At 30.4% G+C, this 17943-nt stretch overlaps 1 protein-coding gene across 2 annotated transcripts; it reads left to right on the forward strand.

The window, feature by feature from the left end:
• The first annotated feature begins 1501 nt into the window (after positions 1–1501).
• Positions 1502–9481, forward strand: LOC116107196 (phospholipase A(1) LCAT3). 2 transcript variants are annotated; one of them, XM_031393502.1, is made up of 11 exons: positions 1502–1798; positions 2766–2857; positions 3513–3640; positions 3812–3947; positions 4075–4126; positions 4310–4410; positions 4661–4840; positions 5018–5175; positions 5273–5327; positions 8999–9052; positions 9177–9481. In XM_031393502.1, exons 1-11 carry the CDS (start codon positions 1576–1578, stop codon positions 9348–9350), a joined length of 1353 nt encoding a protein of 450 aa, XP_031249362.1. In that variant the 5' UTR covers positions 1502–1575; the 3' UTR covers positions 9351–9481. The 2 variants fall into 2 exon arrangements, with proteins under 2 accessions (XP_031249362.1, XP_031249361.1); XM_031393501.1 differs by lacking the exons at positions 8999–9052; positions 9177–9481 and adding exons at positions 5716–5769; positions 5894–6198 and having other exon boundaries at positions 1535–1798.
• The last annotated feature ends 8462 nt before the right edge of the window (positions 9482–17943 follow it).

Genomic DNA, 17943 nt, shown 5'->3' on the forward strand with positions numbered 1-17943 from the left:
CATGACTTTTCGATCTTTAAATTAGTTTATACATGTGATGTATTACTCCTTTGTGGAGCTTAAGCATACGAAGTTTTTTTTAACTTGAAAATAGAAATCTTAAAGAAGAAGCAAGCTTGCATTATTTATTCATTTTTTTTTACTTAAAGAATTGAAATGTCACAACTCTTAAAAGTGCTTTTTAGCTGCTTCTAGTAAAAGCACAATTCCTAGTATATCCTCTTTAGATGTCATGTTTGGAAGCTTATCCATTTGACTTGAAATCACCCTTCTCAAGTAGAATTCATGCCCACCACAACTAATACTACACACTTCCTCTTCATTTCAGCCAAACACAGCCTTTTCAATGCCTTTCTACTCAAACGTGGGGTCAAAACAGGAATTGCAGTGTATAAATCAAGGGTAGTATTGTCCTAATCTGTTTAGATTGTAACAAATAAGAGAAAGTACCATGCAGAGTATAAATTCTCAATTGACAGTTAGGTGTAACGACCACATTCCCGTCAAAGACACGTGGCAATAAAAAAATATGTCACGATCATTATAAATATTTGTTAGGACCTTTTAGGTTGTATTATTTTCATTTTGGTCCACATCTTTTTGTTTTGTTTGTAAATCTTTCATTCTTTCACGTAATTGATTCTACCCCTGCTTCATAATTATTTTTCTCTTTAAGCATTTTAGGGGAAAGTAAGAAGCATCTTTGAAACTCTATGCAATAATTTTCTTTACATGGTTATAAGCATAAATAAAAAAATTAAAATTAAAATATTATGGGAAAAAAAATCATATTAAATGACCTTCTAGATTATTGTTTACATGGTTTAATTAAAGTTTGACATAAATCTATTAAATAGATAAGTCAAAAAGTTATTGATAAAAGTCCTGAAAGAGTTTTGAAATTGAAATGTGTTTAATTTGATGTGATGTACACTAGGATAAGGGGACTAATTTGATGAATTTGAGAATATCAGTCCAAAAAAATTTCTCTATTTATTGTAATAAAAAAGATTTTTTTTTTTTAATAATCGAGATCTTCCAGCCAGTTTGTACTCATTTTAACTAATTTTAGAAGCTTATTGAAGCTCCTATAAGCCCAATGTTTTAAAGTAAGCTATAAATGTGGTAGGTGACCTCAAAGGTGATTCGAACTTAGAAAGTCAATGAAAGGAACAACTCTTCTTGATTATCTAGCCAACCTCTTAGGGTTAAAAAAAAAAAAAAAAAATTCAAACTTGAATAATAATAATTAAAAAGATTTTTTTTTTAATATAATGAAATTTGTATTTATAAACTCTCAAACATTTCTTATTTATTAACAAAAAATATTTATCAAAAGTGAATAAATTTTGTTTATGAAAAGTGAGTAAAATTTATCCTAAAAAAGATGGGACAAAAGGAAAATTCTAAAGTTGAGAGGCTGAATTGAGATTTAGTCTTCTTCTTCAGAACGCTCTTTTAAGTCTCTCAGACTCTCACTCAGTGACCAACCGCCTAATCTCGCAACTTTCCAGAATATTATAGGCAAGACCCGACTCGGTTCAGAATCCGATTTCAAGTCAGTTGGTTCAAGCCATGTTCGGAGACTTCTGCTTCTGCCCGTGTTTCGGAAACCGGAGCTCCGACAATGCTACATCCGACGAACTCGACCCGGTTCTGCTGGTTTCGGGTATAGGAGGCTCCATTCTCCATGCAAAGAGGAAAAAAAAGGGGCTTCAGACCCGGGTTTGGGTTCGGATTTTGCTGGCGGATTTGGAGTTCAAGAAGAAGCTTTGGTCTCTTTACAATCCAAATACAGGTTACATGTGAATGCATACATGAAGTTTCTTCTCTTCTTTATTTTTTTTTCGGGTGTTGTGTTTGCTTAGCTAGAAAGTGGAGGAAAGATTGCTATAGAGAGGGAAAAGTGATGGGTTTAGTTCAAAAATTGAATTTTTCTGTGAAAAATTTGTGCTTTGCATTTGATGAAAGTCAACTTCTTGTTGAAGTAGTGTAGCAAAAGAAAATATGGAATTTCTTTTTCTTTTTCTTCTTTTTTAATTATTTGATTTCAGTTTCTGTTAAGTTTTTAAAGCTAGTAAATGAAGTTTATGAGCACTATGGTACATTGGTACGGTCTGGTAACAAATTTTATTTATTTTTTTCCCATATTTTATCTGGGATTGTGTTAGGTTGGCCAGAAAGCAGAGAGAAAGACTGAGATAAAGAAGGATAGGAATATGGTTTGGTTAAAAATTTGAAGTTTCTGTGAAAAATTTGTGTTTTTAATTTGATGAAGGTTAGCTTCTTATTGAAGAAGTGTTGAAAGAGATGAAAATTTGTTTCATGGGTTGCTTGCTTTTTACAGAAAATTAAAAGGAAATGAAAAGAAAAGTAAAGCTTGAATGTTGGTGGGATTGTCATTTTATGATGTCTAGGTGACTGAAACCTTGTCAAATTTCGGCTTCTGTTTATTTCTTCAATTTTTGAACTACAAACACAGAGAATTGACCATTATTGTTAATATGTTTTTGTGGACTTATCATTTCAATGGATTAAATTTTTGTAATTTTTGGAAGCTGTAATAACATCTGATTTCATACTGGTTTAAATTTCGACTGTTTCGAGGGGGGAATGGTAACTTCAACCTTTAGGTCTCTTTCTCCCTTTGAATATTTGACTGGTGAAATCATTATTTGTTTAAGTTAAATTACTCTCTCTCTCCCTGAAGTTCTTTATCAGAGCACAAGCATATAAGCTTAAGTTTCGTTTGTTTTGTTTAACAGGTTATGTGGAATCATTGGATGATGACTGTGAAATTGTGGTCCCTGATGATGACTATGGACTATATGCAATTGATATCTTAGATCCATCATTTGTAAGATAATTCATTTTATCCTTGGATGCTCATGGTTTCTTGTTAAATCTAATGAATGCTTTTAATGATTTTGTAACTTTTCATCTTTATGCTTTTCCCTTAGAAGTTCATCAACGATCATGTAGTCACTCATATGATTGTGGTGTTTGATTTACTATAGAAAGATTGATAATCACTGGACTTCAGACCATGAAGACTTGCTCAAATGCAATGATAATGTTGATCTGTTCTATCCTCTCTAGGTCCAAATGCTTACTCCCATGGTTATGACATTGTTTCCTTCTCATCTACCATAGCTAGACCTTCTGATTCTTTGGCAGCTCCATTAGGTTTTGCCTTTTAAGGTGATGATCGCTCATTTTGGGATTTCAGTCTGATGTGCATGCCATATTTTTGGCTCATTTTGTGTGTTAACACAAATATTGTCTTGTCCATCAATTTTTTATTTGTATCTTAATCATGAAATAATACACAAATGGGAACAGTAAGTTTAGTGATTCATATGCAAATTATGGTATTTTTTGGAGTCAAGGATGCACCTTTTATCTTGCAAACTCTTATTTTTTGCATTTATTACTCATTCTATCGAACAAATTCTCAGAACAAGTATTTCTGTTTCTTAATTTTGACGTAATAGTATTTCTTGATATTCCAGTTTATAAAACTTATACATTTGAAGGAAGTATATCATTTTCATGATATGATAGACATGCTAGTTGGATGTGGATATAAAAAGGGAACGACATTGTTTGGATATGGTTATGATTTCCGGCAAAGCAACAGGTAATCATCTTCAACTTTCATCATTTGGTGCTTAAACTGGTCATTTTAGCTCTATAGATTTCTCAAGTGATCTCTGATTACTCAAATATCACAACAGTTCCTGATAACAATTGAAATTTCCTTGCTCTTGCTCGAGTAAATTTGAGTATCATGTTGTTCTATTGTTGTTAGGATCGACAAGTTAATGGAAGGTCTTAAAGTAAAGTTGGAAACTGCATACAAAGCTTCAGGGAATAGAAAAGTTAATATAATTTCGCACTCAATGGGAGGGCTGCTAGTGTTGTGTTTCATGTCGCTTCATAAAGATGTACGCATATTATAACTTGGTGACATGTTGGAACAATATCAAAATACAGAACTAGGTGCAAAAATTTTAATTACTATTGTTCATGAATGATGATAGGCACAAAATTAATTAAAACATTCATCTGCAGGTATTTTCCAAGTATGTAAGTAAGTGGATTAGCATCGCATGCCCTTTTCAAGGTAATTTCCTTTTCATAATGCTTTTTGAGTTAACTGAAAAGTATTCTCATAATAGGCTGCTTGTATAAGTTAGTTACTAGAGGAATGTTGATGGACTCTTACAAAGTGGCTGGAAAAACGTGTATTTCTAAAACTATAAATATCACTTTGGGATTTTTTTAGTTACTGAAATATGCTTTACAGGTGTACCAGGATGCATCAATGATTCTCTGTTAACTGGATTGCAGTTTGTTGAAGGCCTTGAAAGCTTCTTTTTTGTATCAAGATGGACTATGCATCAACTGGTAATTTTGCAATTTAATTTCATGGCATAATATATAAGAAAGGATGCTGAACAATATATTTGTATGTTGATGGAGATGATGATAGGTTTTCTTACATCAAACTTAATCTAATAAATAATACATCTTACTTTGCTTCATTCCATTTGTCTGTCTTATCAAATTATGTGGTTAAATCGTTGCTTGGATCTCACTCACATTTGGTGAAGTAAAAATATGATGCATCATTTATCTGTTTTCTGTTTATGCATAGTTGGTTGAGTGCCCATCAATCTATGAGATGTTGGCAAATCCATATTTCAAGTGGAAAAAGCAGCCGCAGATTGAAGTTTGGCGAAAGGAATCAAATGATGGAGAATCTCCTGTCAAACTGGAGACATATGGTCCACTTGAAAGTGTTGATGTATTCGAAGAAGCATTGAAGCATAATGAGGTACCATTACTAATATGGACTGTCTGTACGCATATATACCTGTTGTGAAATAAATATTTTTGAAGGATACAAATTGTATCCTTTGCTTGTTTCATTGAAGTTGTAGACCTTGTATTTTCGCATTTTTGTGTACATAAATTTTATAATATAGCATGTTTTCTTACCTGCTTGTTGCAGCTAAGTTATGGTGGGAATAAAATAGCTCTACCCTTCAACTTTGCGATTCTCCAATGGGCTGCTGATACTCGCCAAATCATGAATAATGCTCAACTCCCAGATGGGGTCTGTTTCTATAACATTTATGGAACATCATATGACACACCTTTTGACGTCTGGTAAGTAACTGAACCAACTGCACCACTACATGAAAATAGAATTAGAAATAACCCTTTTCATATTATGAAGCACATCTGAAATTTATCTTTAATGCAGTTATGGTTCAGAGACCTCTCCAATTGAAGACTTTTCTGAAATTTGCCACTCAATTGTGAGTAATATAGTTCTCTAAGATCTTGATTTACCGTATTTTTAGTACAGTCCGGACTCCGGATAGTATGAGTGTTCTCTCTAACTTCTCTACTCGTAAGTCATGTAACCCAACACAGCTCATTTGGGATGTGGTATGCATGTTCGATAATTTTTTTTTTTTTTTCTTGAAATATCTTGGTAACGATAAAGGCGATTTTTTTTTTTTTTTTTTTAATGTTCACAATCTCCTTGTGTGCGCTCGGAATCAAAATTACAGTAATTGGTAAATAATCATTAAAGATATACCATGCCATTGATCTCATGGCCCCATAAACTTAGTTGCAAGTATATTTTACTTCTCAACTTATCAATTGTGACATATTTCTCATACTTTTTGTTTGTTCCAGCCCCAGTATTCTTATGTCGATGGAGATGGAACGGTTCCTGCCGAATCAGCTAAGGTGCTCTTTCTGTCCTTCCATTAAATTTTCATATACATAACCTGAAGTTATCTGAAGAAACTCTGCATGATCCAACTGGAAATTATGAGGCTTTGAGTAATTGATCGTTCTATTTACTCCTCAGGCGGATGGATTTGGCGCAGTTGAGAGAGTAGGAATTGCTGATACTCACCGGGGACTGTTGCGAAACGAAACTTTGTTTCAACTTATCAAAAAATGGTTGGGAGCTGAGCAGATCAATAAGCATTCAAAAACTTCAAGAGTGGCAGATGCTCCAATTCAGCCTGTACATGTATGAAATTTTTTTTCTTCTATCTTGAACATGTTCTTATTTTGTAATTAGAGTGAAACACTACAAAATCAAGCTTCAAAGCTAGATAAAATTTGTTGTTGTATTTATGTTCTAATTATATATAGTGATTTCCCCAATCCAAGAGTTGCACATTGCACTCTTTTTCTTCATTAGAGCTGTATATTTCTCTTTCTGCAAAACAATGGCCATATAATCCATATTAACATGTAATTAGTAGAGTCAAAACAAGTAAAATTGAGAAGTCCAAAACAAACCCATAATATTGTGGCCCAGTGTTTATAATTTGCTTCAATGCACTACCAAAGCCCATAATAATTTAACCCCATTGTGATTTACTTGATCTTTTGGGTTTGTTAGATGCTCACTAAATCACGGAGATTAACTAAGGTGCGTGTAAGTTGACCTGAACCTCCCGGTTACCAAAAAAAATAAAAAAATTAATATTTTGAATACTTGTCTAATATTCTAGTTTAATGTAAACAAATAGATATACTCCATAGATGTTTGATTATCTTAGTTAATCCTTAATGTGGGGTTTATTTGATTACTCAATGCCTAATATGAGTTAAACTAATTACTGTACAGTTTATTTTATTTACCCTTACCCTCTTATGAGATTGCTTCATATGAAAAATTGATTGTTATTGGAAAAGTATTATATATATTTATTTAAAAAATATATATATCAAAAACCTTCTAATGAAAAAATTCTAATAAAGGATATATACTATTTTCCAATAATAGCATATGCGTTTAATATTAAACCATCTTGCGGCAGTAAATGAAATAAACTTGATTAATGTAAAAGATAATTTCGATTAGTGTTTCTTGTATGAAATTACAAAATATTGTCTAATATTTTTATAAATATTATGGTTCATCATTTTTGAGAAGATCTTGTTGCCCCTAAACACATGCCCATTTTCATATAATAACTAGCAATGATTAAAAGCTCCATTTTCATGCTTTGTTCCTCCAAATCCAAGGCCAATATGCACAACCTCCAATTATGTATATGTTTCCCAATCTTAATTTTATATCTATTTGAAAAGTTTTTCTAGTAATTTAAAACAATGGTTAGTAGTTAATCAGTAAATCAAATATTAAGTTTTCCTCAAAAAAAAAAAAAAAAAGGTTGTGGATTTGATCAGTTATTCAAATATGATTTTTTAAGACTTGGGATAATAAAAAATTATATATATAATACGGACATTTTGAAGTTTTTAATATACGGGTAAAGATAAAAGATTGGTTGCAAATAACTGGCATCTTGTTACACATTTCTAGTCAACTCAGTAAAAACTTGATGACATACTCCCTTTAGATATATCAATGTTTTAAAACTCGGCTCGGCCCGGTCAGTTGAACCGGGACTCGAGGCCTTCATCGGGTCGAGTTAACAATTTTCCTATTCACCGAAAACCCTAGAAATTGGGACGGTGATAGGCAAACAATTGAAGGTCGGGATGTTGACACTTTTGAAGAGGAAGGGTTGGTGAGTACAATAGTGACAGCAGAGTTGATTTCCGGTGAGTTAATCGATTGAAAATCGCAAAACATCGAGGGAGGGGTGATATGGGTTTTGGTCAGGAAGCTGAAAGGAGTGTTTTCGTGATAATGGGGAGTGTTATCGTTGCCGAAAACATGTCCTAATTTCTCTGGTGTGTCGATGCCCGATGATAGTGTTTGGGGTATTTTTGCAAGATTTCAAACTTTAAGGACTTATATGTAATTTTTTGGGGTGTTTTTGTTATATTTCAAACTTTTAGACATCGGTTTGACCAGGTCAACCCGAGACCCAGCCACTTGGCCAGGTTTCACCCCGGGTTGGTTATTAAAACACCTTATATGTTTGGTTTTATAGATTTATACTAATTTTTTTAAATATATTTGAAAAAGTATTGAATTTGAAATCATTTCAACTAAACATAAAAAACTAAAAATAAAGCCACTATCAGAAAAGCAATGCTTTGAATCCAAAACAAAATTCCCAAAAGCCAATCGTTTTGGATGCCTGATATGGACGGTGATTAATTGTGAACGAAAAAAACAAAGAGATTTGGATTCACTTGGGAAACATAAAAATGGCTAAATACATTTAACCAATACAGTACATAAATAAATATAAAATTTAATTTACAGTTGTTTTAAGAGTAAAATATTAAGAAAAATTCACCCTTAACTCTCACGCATAATTTTACAGTTGTACGTGTTCTTGCATGCTAGCTATTGGGCAATACAAAAAATATCTCAATTAATTAACTTAATAATAGCAATAATTAAATGCTTAAATCAAATATATAAAATTGCAACTTGGAGGAATACTATAAATAATGAAGGGTTTTGTATCCTTTTTCACTTAGATTATATATATAGTTATATAAGTAGATATTATTATTTATTTAAGGAATAAATGGCGTAAAAATCCCTATAAATTCTTAATAAAAAAATATAAATCAAGAGTACTATAAATCTAACTTTGATCAACCTGTTGACTATTGAGTAAAGTCTAATACGAATATAGGAATTGATGATCATAACCCATTTTAACTTTTAGTTTATGATATTCTTAGTATGGATAAATGGTGTTTATTTATTTATTTTCATTTTTTACAAAATTCTCTTATCTTTAATAGCCAATCAATTAGGCTTGTTATTATGTGATGTTATATTTTTATTTTTTTGGCTCGGAGTTTACAATTTGGAGTCTTTTTGTGTCGGTTTTTTTTTTTTTTTTTTTTTAATGTTCACAATCTCCTTGTGTGCGCTCGGAATCAAAATTACAGTAATTGGTAAATAATCATTAAAGATATACCATGCCATTGATCTCATGGCCCCATAAACTTTGTTGCAAGTATATTTTACTTCTCAACGTATCAATTGTGACATATTTCTCATACTTTTTGTTTGTTCCAGCCCCAGTATACTTATGTCGATGGAGATGGAACGGTTCCTGCCGAATCAGCTAAGGTGCTCTTTCTGTCCTTCCATTAAATTTTCATATACATAACCTGAAGTTATCTGAAGAAACTCTGCATGATCCAACTGGAAATTATGAGGCTTTGAGTAATTGATCGTTCTATTTACTCCTCAGGCGGATGGATTTGGCGCAGTTGAGAGAGTAGGAATTGCTGATACTCACCGGGGACTGTTGCGAAACGAAACTTTGTTTCAACTTATCAAAAAATGGTTGGGAGCTGAGCAGATCAATAAGCATTCAAAAACTTCAAGAGTGGCAGATGCTCCAATTCAGCCTGTACATGTATGAAATTTTTTTTCTTCTATCTTGAACATGTTCTTATTTTGTAATTAGAGTGAAACACTACAAAATCAAGCTTCAAAGCTAGATAAAATTTGTTGTTGTATTTATGTTCTAATTATATATAGTGATTTCCCCAATCCAAGAGTTGCACATTGCACTCTTTTTCTTCATTAGAGCTGTATATTTCTCTTTCTGCAAAACAATGGCCATATAATCCATATTAACTTGTAATTAGTAGAGTCAAAACAAGTAAAATTGAGAAGTCCAAAACAAACCCATAATATTGTGGCCCATTGTATATAATTTGCTTCAATGCACTACCAAAGCCCATAATATTTTAACCCAAAGGGATTAGTTTGGCGGTCAAAGAAGTTTGTTCTTTTCATTAATTTTCTGGGTTCAAACCTTTGAGTTACTTACCACATTGTGACTTACCTGATCCTTTGAGCTTGTCAAATGCTCATTAAACCACGGGAATTAGTTGACCTGAACCTTCCGATTACCAAAAAAAAAAAAAAATTAATATTTTGAATACTTGTCTAATATTCTAGTTTAATCTAAACAAATAGATATACTCCATAGATGTTTGATTATCTTAGTTAATCCTTAATGTTCATTTACCCTTACCCTCTTATGAGATTGCTTCATATGAAAAATTGGTTGTTATTGGAAAAGTATTATATATTTTTATTTAAAAAATATATATCAAAAACCTTCTAATGAAAAAATTCTAATAAAGGATATATACTATTTTCCAATAATAGCATATGCGTTTAATATTAAACCATCTTACATCAGTAAATGAAATAAACTCGATTAATGTAAAAGATAATTTCGACTAGTGTTTCTTGTATGAAATTACAAAATATTGTCTAATATTTTTATAAATATTTTGGTTCATCATTTTTGAGAAGATCTTGTTGCCCTTAAACACATGAATAGATAGATTGCCCATTTTCATATAATAACTAGCAATGATCAAAAGCTCCACTTTCATGCTTTGTTCCTCCAAATCCAAGGCCAATATGCACAACCTCCAATTATGTATATGTTTCCCAATCTTAATTTTATATATGTTTGAAAAGTTTTTCTAGAAATTTAAAACAATGGTTAATAGTTAATCACTAAATCAAATATTAAGTTTTCCTCAAGAAAAAAGGTTGTGGATTTGATCAGTAATTCAAAAATGATTTTTTTTAAAACTTGGGATAGTAAAAAAAATTATATATATAATACGGATATTTTGAAGTTTTTAATGTACGGGTCAAGATAAAAGATTGGTCGCAAATAACTGGTATCTTGTTACACATTTCTAGTCAGTTCAGTAAAAACTTGATGACATCCTCCCTTTAGATATATCAATGTTTTAAAACTCGGCTTGGCCTGGTCGGTCTGGGACTCGAGGCCTTCATTGGGCTGAGTTAACAATTTTCCTATTCACTGAAAACCCTAGAAATTGGGACAATGATGGGCAAATAATTGAAGGTCGAGATGTTGGCACTTTTGAAAAGGAAGGGCCGGTGACTACAATGGTGGCAACAGAGTTGATTTCCGGTGAGTTAATCGATTGAAAATCGCAAAACATCGAGGGAGGGGTGATATGGGTTTTGGTCAGGAGGCTGAAATGAGTGTTTTCATGATAATGGGGACTGTTATCGTCGCTAGAAACATGTCCTAATTTCTCTAGTGTGTCGATGCCCGACGGTAGTGTTTGGGGTATTTTTGCAAGATTTCAAACTTTAAAGACTTATATGTAATTTTTAGGGGTGTTTTTGTTATATTTCAAACTTTTAGACATCGGTTTGACCGAGTCAACCCGGACCCGGCCACTTGGCCAGGTTTCACCCCGGGTTGGTTATTAAAACACCTTATATGTTTGGTTTTATAGATTTATACTAATTTTTTGAAATGTATTTGAAAAAGTATTGAATTTGAAATCATTTCAACTAAACATAAAAAAACTAAAAATAAAGCCAATATCGGAAAAGCAATGCTTACAATCCAAAACAAAATTCCCAAAAGCCAATCGATTTGGATACCTGATATGGACGGTGATTAATTGTGAACGAAAAAAACAAAGAGATTTGGATTCACTTGGGAAACATAAAAATGGCTAAATACATTTAACCAATACAGTACATAAATAAATATAAAATTTAATTTACAGTTGTTTTAAGAGTAAAATATTAAGAAAAATTCACCCTTAACTCTCACGCATAATTTTACAGTTGTACGTGTTCTTGCATGCTAGCTATTGGGCAATACAAAAAATATCTCAATTAATTAACTTAATAATAGCAATAATTAAATGCTTAAATCAAATATATAAAATTGCAACTTGGAGGAATACTATAAATAATGAAGGGTTTTGTATCCTTTTTCACTTAGATTATATATATAGTTATATAAGTAGATATTATTATTTATTTAAGGAATAAATGGCGTAAAAATCCCTATAAATTCTTAATAAAAAAATATAAATCAAGAGTACTATAAATCTAACTTTGATCAACCTGTTGACTATTGAGTAAAGTCTAATACGAATATAGGAATTGATGATCATAACCCATTTTAACTTTTAGTTTATGATATTCTTAGTATGGATAAATGGTGTTTATTTATTTATTTTCATTTTTTACAAAATTCTCTTATCTTTAATAGCCAATCAATTAGGCTTGTTATTATGTGATGTTATATTTTTATTTTTTTGGCTCGGAGTTTACAATTTGGAGTCTTTTTGTGTCGGTTTCTGAAATAGATAAATTTTTTTTTTTTTAAATTATCCCTGAATGGTTTCATGGTTTGATAAGGATTATTGGATTGTATTACTCAAAAGATTTTGAGTTTGAGTCCCTCCTCGATTGATATTAGGGATAACCATTAGAGCTCTTACTCAACTGGTAGTTTCAAAGTCTTAGGAGATTAGTTGAGGTGCGTATAAGTTAGTTTGGACACTCTCGGTCATTAAAAAAATAAAAAATAAAAAAGATAATTCATTGCACGTAATTTATGACATTAAACAAAATCTAATAAAATAAAGGATCATAATTCGTTTTAACGTTCATTTATAAATTGCTACTTTCTTAAGTTGGGATGCTTTAGATTATGCACCAAAATTCTGTTATCTTTTAGGGTTTAAATATGTAATGTAGTACTAATTTTCTTTGTGGGTTTTAGAACTTTGATAAGGTTTTTGTGCCAGTTTTTGAAACAAATGATCCGTACGTAAATGATAATACCCGTTATTATTAATTATAAGTAAGTTCTGAAAAGGAAATGATAAGGGTGAATGAAAGAATTGTTAAGTGGAAGAAATTAACAATAGAGAGAGAGAGAGAGAGTCCAAGTCAAAAAGGGTTTGAATCCCAAAAAGGGTTTCGAAATAAACCCTACTGAACTTAGGGTTTCGTTCATGAAAATGAAGAGCCCGAGAAAGAGAGGAGAGAATGAGCATTCCTAGGGCGTGTTAGCTTATAAGAAGGATTCTATTTGCATTTGAGATGATGGATAGAGAGATTAGATATTGGAGAGACACAGACACGCATGACGCTTTCCATTATTTTACTATAACAATCAGACAAGATTCAGCTCAAATCCCACACTTTTACAAACACAACACAATCTCCCTCCCTCTCTCTCTACAAGCTTTATTTATATATTCATGATTTTAATGTTATTAGGTCCACAAATATTGTGTATTATAATCATAGTTTTTGATACTTGAATAGAAGATAAACCTATATTGGTAAGGGTTAATGTTATAGGATTATCATAATTACATGTCTACAAATCTTTTTTTTTTTTTTATCATAATTACATGTCTACAAATCTTTTTTTTTTTTCTTTTTATTATCGATGAACTTTCAATTATTGAGATGTATCATATAGTAATAACAATTTTAACAATTCAAAGTATTTAATAAAAAAAATATTTTTTAATAAATGAAACGGGTTTATAGTTCATATCATAATGTGGTTTACAAATTTATGTATGGTGTCATTAATCAATGTACCTCTTATTTATCAAAATATCAATATGATAACATATATATATATAGTTAGCATTAATATAACTACATTGTAACACGTTCTTCGTAACCATTAGGGTTGTTTAGATGAATCGTCGGTAAACCGTAATATCTTCACCTACATAGATGACACTCTTATATGATTAAGAACAAATTATTGTAGAAATTTTAATTATTTGACCTAATGAAGAGCAAGGCATGGGAACAAAGAAAGGATGTGGGCATGGGGTTGGATTTGGACCCTTTTTTTATATCTTTAATAAAGTTAGTAAATTTAATTTTCTTGGAAACATCTTCTACTTAATTTGTTTAAGGGAATTAAGAGGAGAGTGGTGTTGGAAAATTGCATGGATTCGAGTGCAAAAATATTGAAGAGAAATAAAGAAAGAGAAAAGAGATGAATGGGGGTTTATGTCTGGCAATATTCACGTAGAGAAATCAGAGGTTCTCTCTTGTCAAGAAGGCACGGGTGCTCCGCTGATTTCTCCAATGCAATCCCAGTTCCCACTGGCCCCTTTTTCTTGCTTTCAATTTTTGTTTAATTTAATTAATTAAATTTCTTTTTCTTGATTGATGTGCTCCAACATATGATATCAATATTTAATTATAATAAATTTGATATAAATATAAAACCCTTTTAATGCTTGTTCTCTTATGTTATGTGTCACACATTAGTTTAACTATATATATCTCCCCAATAAGACCAAATGATATCAATATTTAATAATAAACATATGGAATGTATATATATAGTTTCTTCTTTGTAATATATATAGTATCATTTTTTTGTTTCATTTGACTAGAAATCATAGATCTATTCATCGAAAAGAGAAAAAACCCTAATGAATGGATGCAATGGATCAACATCCTCTTCTATTTTGAGTTTTCCCTCGTCAAAATTTAAAATTGTATTTGACTATTAAGTAAAAGAAAAAAAATATAAACAATCTTAATTGCGCTTGTTAATATTGTATGTAAATATAGGATATTGTTTGTCTCTAGAAGATTTAAAGTTTGAATCCCCATATGGGTATTTACATGGTTAAAGACCATCCTTTTATGCTTCTAAAAAATTGTAAGATTTTAGGATAATGTTAATTTCATTTGACTAAAAAATTGAATAAAGTTAAAAAAAAAAAAAAAAAAAACCTAATCCATGCACGTAATAGAACAAAATATAAGTTTGTGATAGTGAGTTATTAGTTATTAATAAAAGCGAGGAAGATATTAATACTGAAGAAAAGGCATAAATTAATCTAATTAAAAATATTAGAGAAAAATGTGTGTCTTGAAGATATGTAAACCTGGGTGCTTGAAGTAAAGCAAAAAGAGGAAGAAACCTGAATTTTATATATGTTAATTTCTGGCATGTAATAATATTAGAGAATCAATGAAGGAGCACATGATTAACATGCATGATATATGTATTTTTAATTTTAATTTAGTTAATTAATTTTAACAGTTAAAGTCGTCTCGATCGTCAAATATTTGAACTCATGCAGGCTTTGTGGAATATATATATATATATAATAAAAATAAAAATAAAATCCCAGCAGTAGGTCAGTGAACTCAACATTTAACTCTAGTCGGTGCAGGCTTTTTAATATTAATTAATTAATTTGTTCTTTTATTCTTTGTTTATCGAATTAATTAGGAAAAAATTTACAGTTGGTGCAGGACTTGAAACTTTCAAAGTTTTATATCCAAGCTCAAGCTGCAACTTGTAAGGTTTACCGTTTACAATTAAAAAATTGTTTTAATTCGTTAAATAATTTGATTAAAGGGTAATTGAATGTCAACATTGATATAATTAACTAAGGGTGTAATATATATATTTAGTTCTTTAAGTGTCAATCTATTTATTATTCAAAAAGTCTTGAGTTTGAATCATTTTTTTGTTTGCTAATAGGGTTATAATTACAATTCTTACCGAATTAATAGTTTTAGGGTCTTAAAGACTATAGTTAAGGTACGCATAAGCTAGTTTGGATACCCTAGGTCATTAAAAAAAAAATATATAGAGTTAACAAACAATAGTTAACAGTTTGCTACGGTCGATAAACACTAAAAAATATATATATATATATTTGCACTTAAGAATTCTTAATTATATATTTAAGAATTCTTTTTTATAGACATTTTGAATTTTTAAAATCGGATATATATTCTTACCTATATGAAAGACAACTTATCATATTCCTATATGAGAAAATTGACTAAAATTTTGTGTTTTAGTTCAAAATTATTAGCAAAAATATATCTTTTGATATTAAAAAAATCACTATGTTTTTGCTTTAGAAATTTCATATATATATTGAAAGACTTAATATGACATGTGTTAGTTGATGAAATCCTATCAAACTACTCAATATTATTCCTAAAATCTTATCTAAAGTAACTAAACAAACAGACCCTTGAATTTTTAAAATCAGATATATATTCTTACCTATATGAAAGACAACTTATCATATTCCTATATGAGAAAATCGACTAAAATTTTGTGTTTTCGTTCAAAATTATTAGCAAAAATATATCTTTTGATATTAAAAAAATAACTATGTTTTCACTTTAGAAATTTCATATATATATATATATATATTGAAAGACTTAATATGACATGTTAGTTGATGAAATTAAGTACAAAATAGGCAAATTGAATGTGGCTAGATTTGGTTGTATTAAAAAATTGAAGATTTGAAAGAGTGCAACTATAATTAATGCATGTTTAAATAGAAAAGAGAATTGGATCAATGTTGAAAATTTGGGCATGTGTTGTATTTGTCAAAAGGGAAATAATTAATTAATACATATATAATTATATATAGTTGAGAAATGAGAAATCTCTATCAATATTGGTAATATAATTAATTAAACAAATCAAGACAAATTAGGCTTCATTCTCTAGTTAATTGTCTTTTGACTGCAGGCTCTTAAAACCCTTCTCTCAATGTTCCGTTGTGATCCGAGTAATGGTACTTTAATTAGCATCATTTTCTGTGAAATTGCATGAAAATTAGAAGCTCTTTTAATTAATTATGTCGAGTGGTTGAAGAAACTATTAGTTCCCTATAAAATTTCAGCTAATTCCTTTCAACACTAAATTTCAATTAAGCTTTAATTAATTACTACCCTAGGTAGTAAATACTAGATACTTATAGTTACAATTTTCGAAAATATAATATTATTTTGATAGACAAGGGTTTTTTTTTTTTAATAATCAAGGGTGTCCGAGCAAAGCTTACATATATCTCAATTAATCTCTTAGGATACTGGAACTATCAATCTGGTTAGAGTTCAAGTGATTATTCCTATTAGCAACCGATGAGGGATTCGAACTCATGAGATTTAGTAATTCATTATTCAAGAATCCTCTATCGAACCACTCGGCCATCCAAGAGTCCCTAAACCCTAAGGTTATTTAGTGTTATAGTTTTATAATCTCATATTATGATTAAGTAATTAGTTTCATATTAATTGCAAGCATATATAGTAACTCTTTCGACTTAAACGCATAAATTATGTATAATCCTCTATCAATATATTCTAGAGTAAGAATTCTCAGATGCAATTGTTCACATGTATTGATAATACATATCTTTATAAACTATACATTGGAAAGTCTTTTTTGCCATAAAATTGCTTACCGTTATTGTAAAGCGTTTAAAAATATTCAAATTTTCATATTTTAAAATAATACAGACACTTGTAAAAGAGAACAAAATAAAAGTTTTATAAATTACAAAATCGAGGTTCGTATTTTAATATTAGTTAATATCTATTATCTAAATTTGTATCTTAAACATTTTTTTATCATTGGAAGAGTTAGAGCTAGTTTACGCCTGCGCACTTCAACAAATCCTCTAAAGTCTTAAAACTGTTGATTGGATAAGAGTTCTAGTGATCATCTCCTTTTGCTTTTTCACCATTAGACCACCCAATAATTGTTTATTTTAAACTTTTATTTATGGTAAAATTTCTTATCATGCATGTAAAATGTAAAATGTAAAAAAAAAATAATAATAAAAATAGAAATAGAAAATGAAATAATTTAGCTTGGCCTTAGTTGGCCACTTTCAACTCTTACTACCAAAATTTACGTGATTTCATGGAACCCTAAGAAAGTTTGATACACTCAACCGACCAGTTGCCACGTGGCGACTGTTGCAGCGGCGGTTCTTTCATGATCATAATTGAAGCTCCACCATGCAATGCTATGCATTTTCACCGCCATTTCCTCACGCTTGTTCTCCGGCTTCATGTCTGCCTGTCACCCACTCTCTCTAACAGCTACATCACTCTAGCAAATCCCTAAAACACCCTAGCTACTATATTAACCCACTTGAATTCAGTCAAAGATTCATGAGATTATGTTTACTTCCATGTGTTAGAGACAAAAAGTGAGTGGTTAATTATGATAATATAAACTAAATTAATAATAATTAAGCCCAGGGCTAGCTAGCAATTCCAATGATGAAAATATATGAGAGCATAATCTTCGTGTTTGATTATTAACTCGTTATAGGAGATTTATAGTGTTCATGACATTAATATTGTGTTTCGGGTTTAACATT

This window comes from Pistacia vera, unplaced genomic scaffold (assembly GCF_008641045.1).
Source record: "Pistacia vera cultivar Batoury unplaced genomic scaffold, PisVer_v2 Contig529, whole genome shotgun sequence".
NCBI classification, from domain to species: domain Eukaryota; kingdom Viridiplantae; phylum Streptophyta; class Magnoliopsida; order Sapindales; family Anacardiaceae; genus Pistacia; species Pistacia vera.

Coding starts and splice junctions, on each gene's coding strand:
- LOC116107196 (XM_031393502.1), top strand. CDS start 1,576: ATGTTCGGAGACTTCTGCTTCTGCCCGTGTTTCGGAAACCGGAGCTCC. Junction 5,328..8,998: donor CTGAAATTTGCCACTCAATT/GTGAGTAATATA, acceptor TGTTTGTTCCAG/CCCCAGTATACTTATGTCGA. Junction 9,053..9,176: donor TTCCTGCCGAATCAGCTAAG/GTGCTCTTTCTG, acceptor TTTACTCCTCAG/GCGGATGGATTTGGCGCAGT.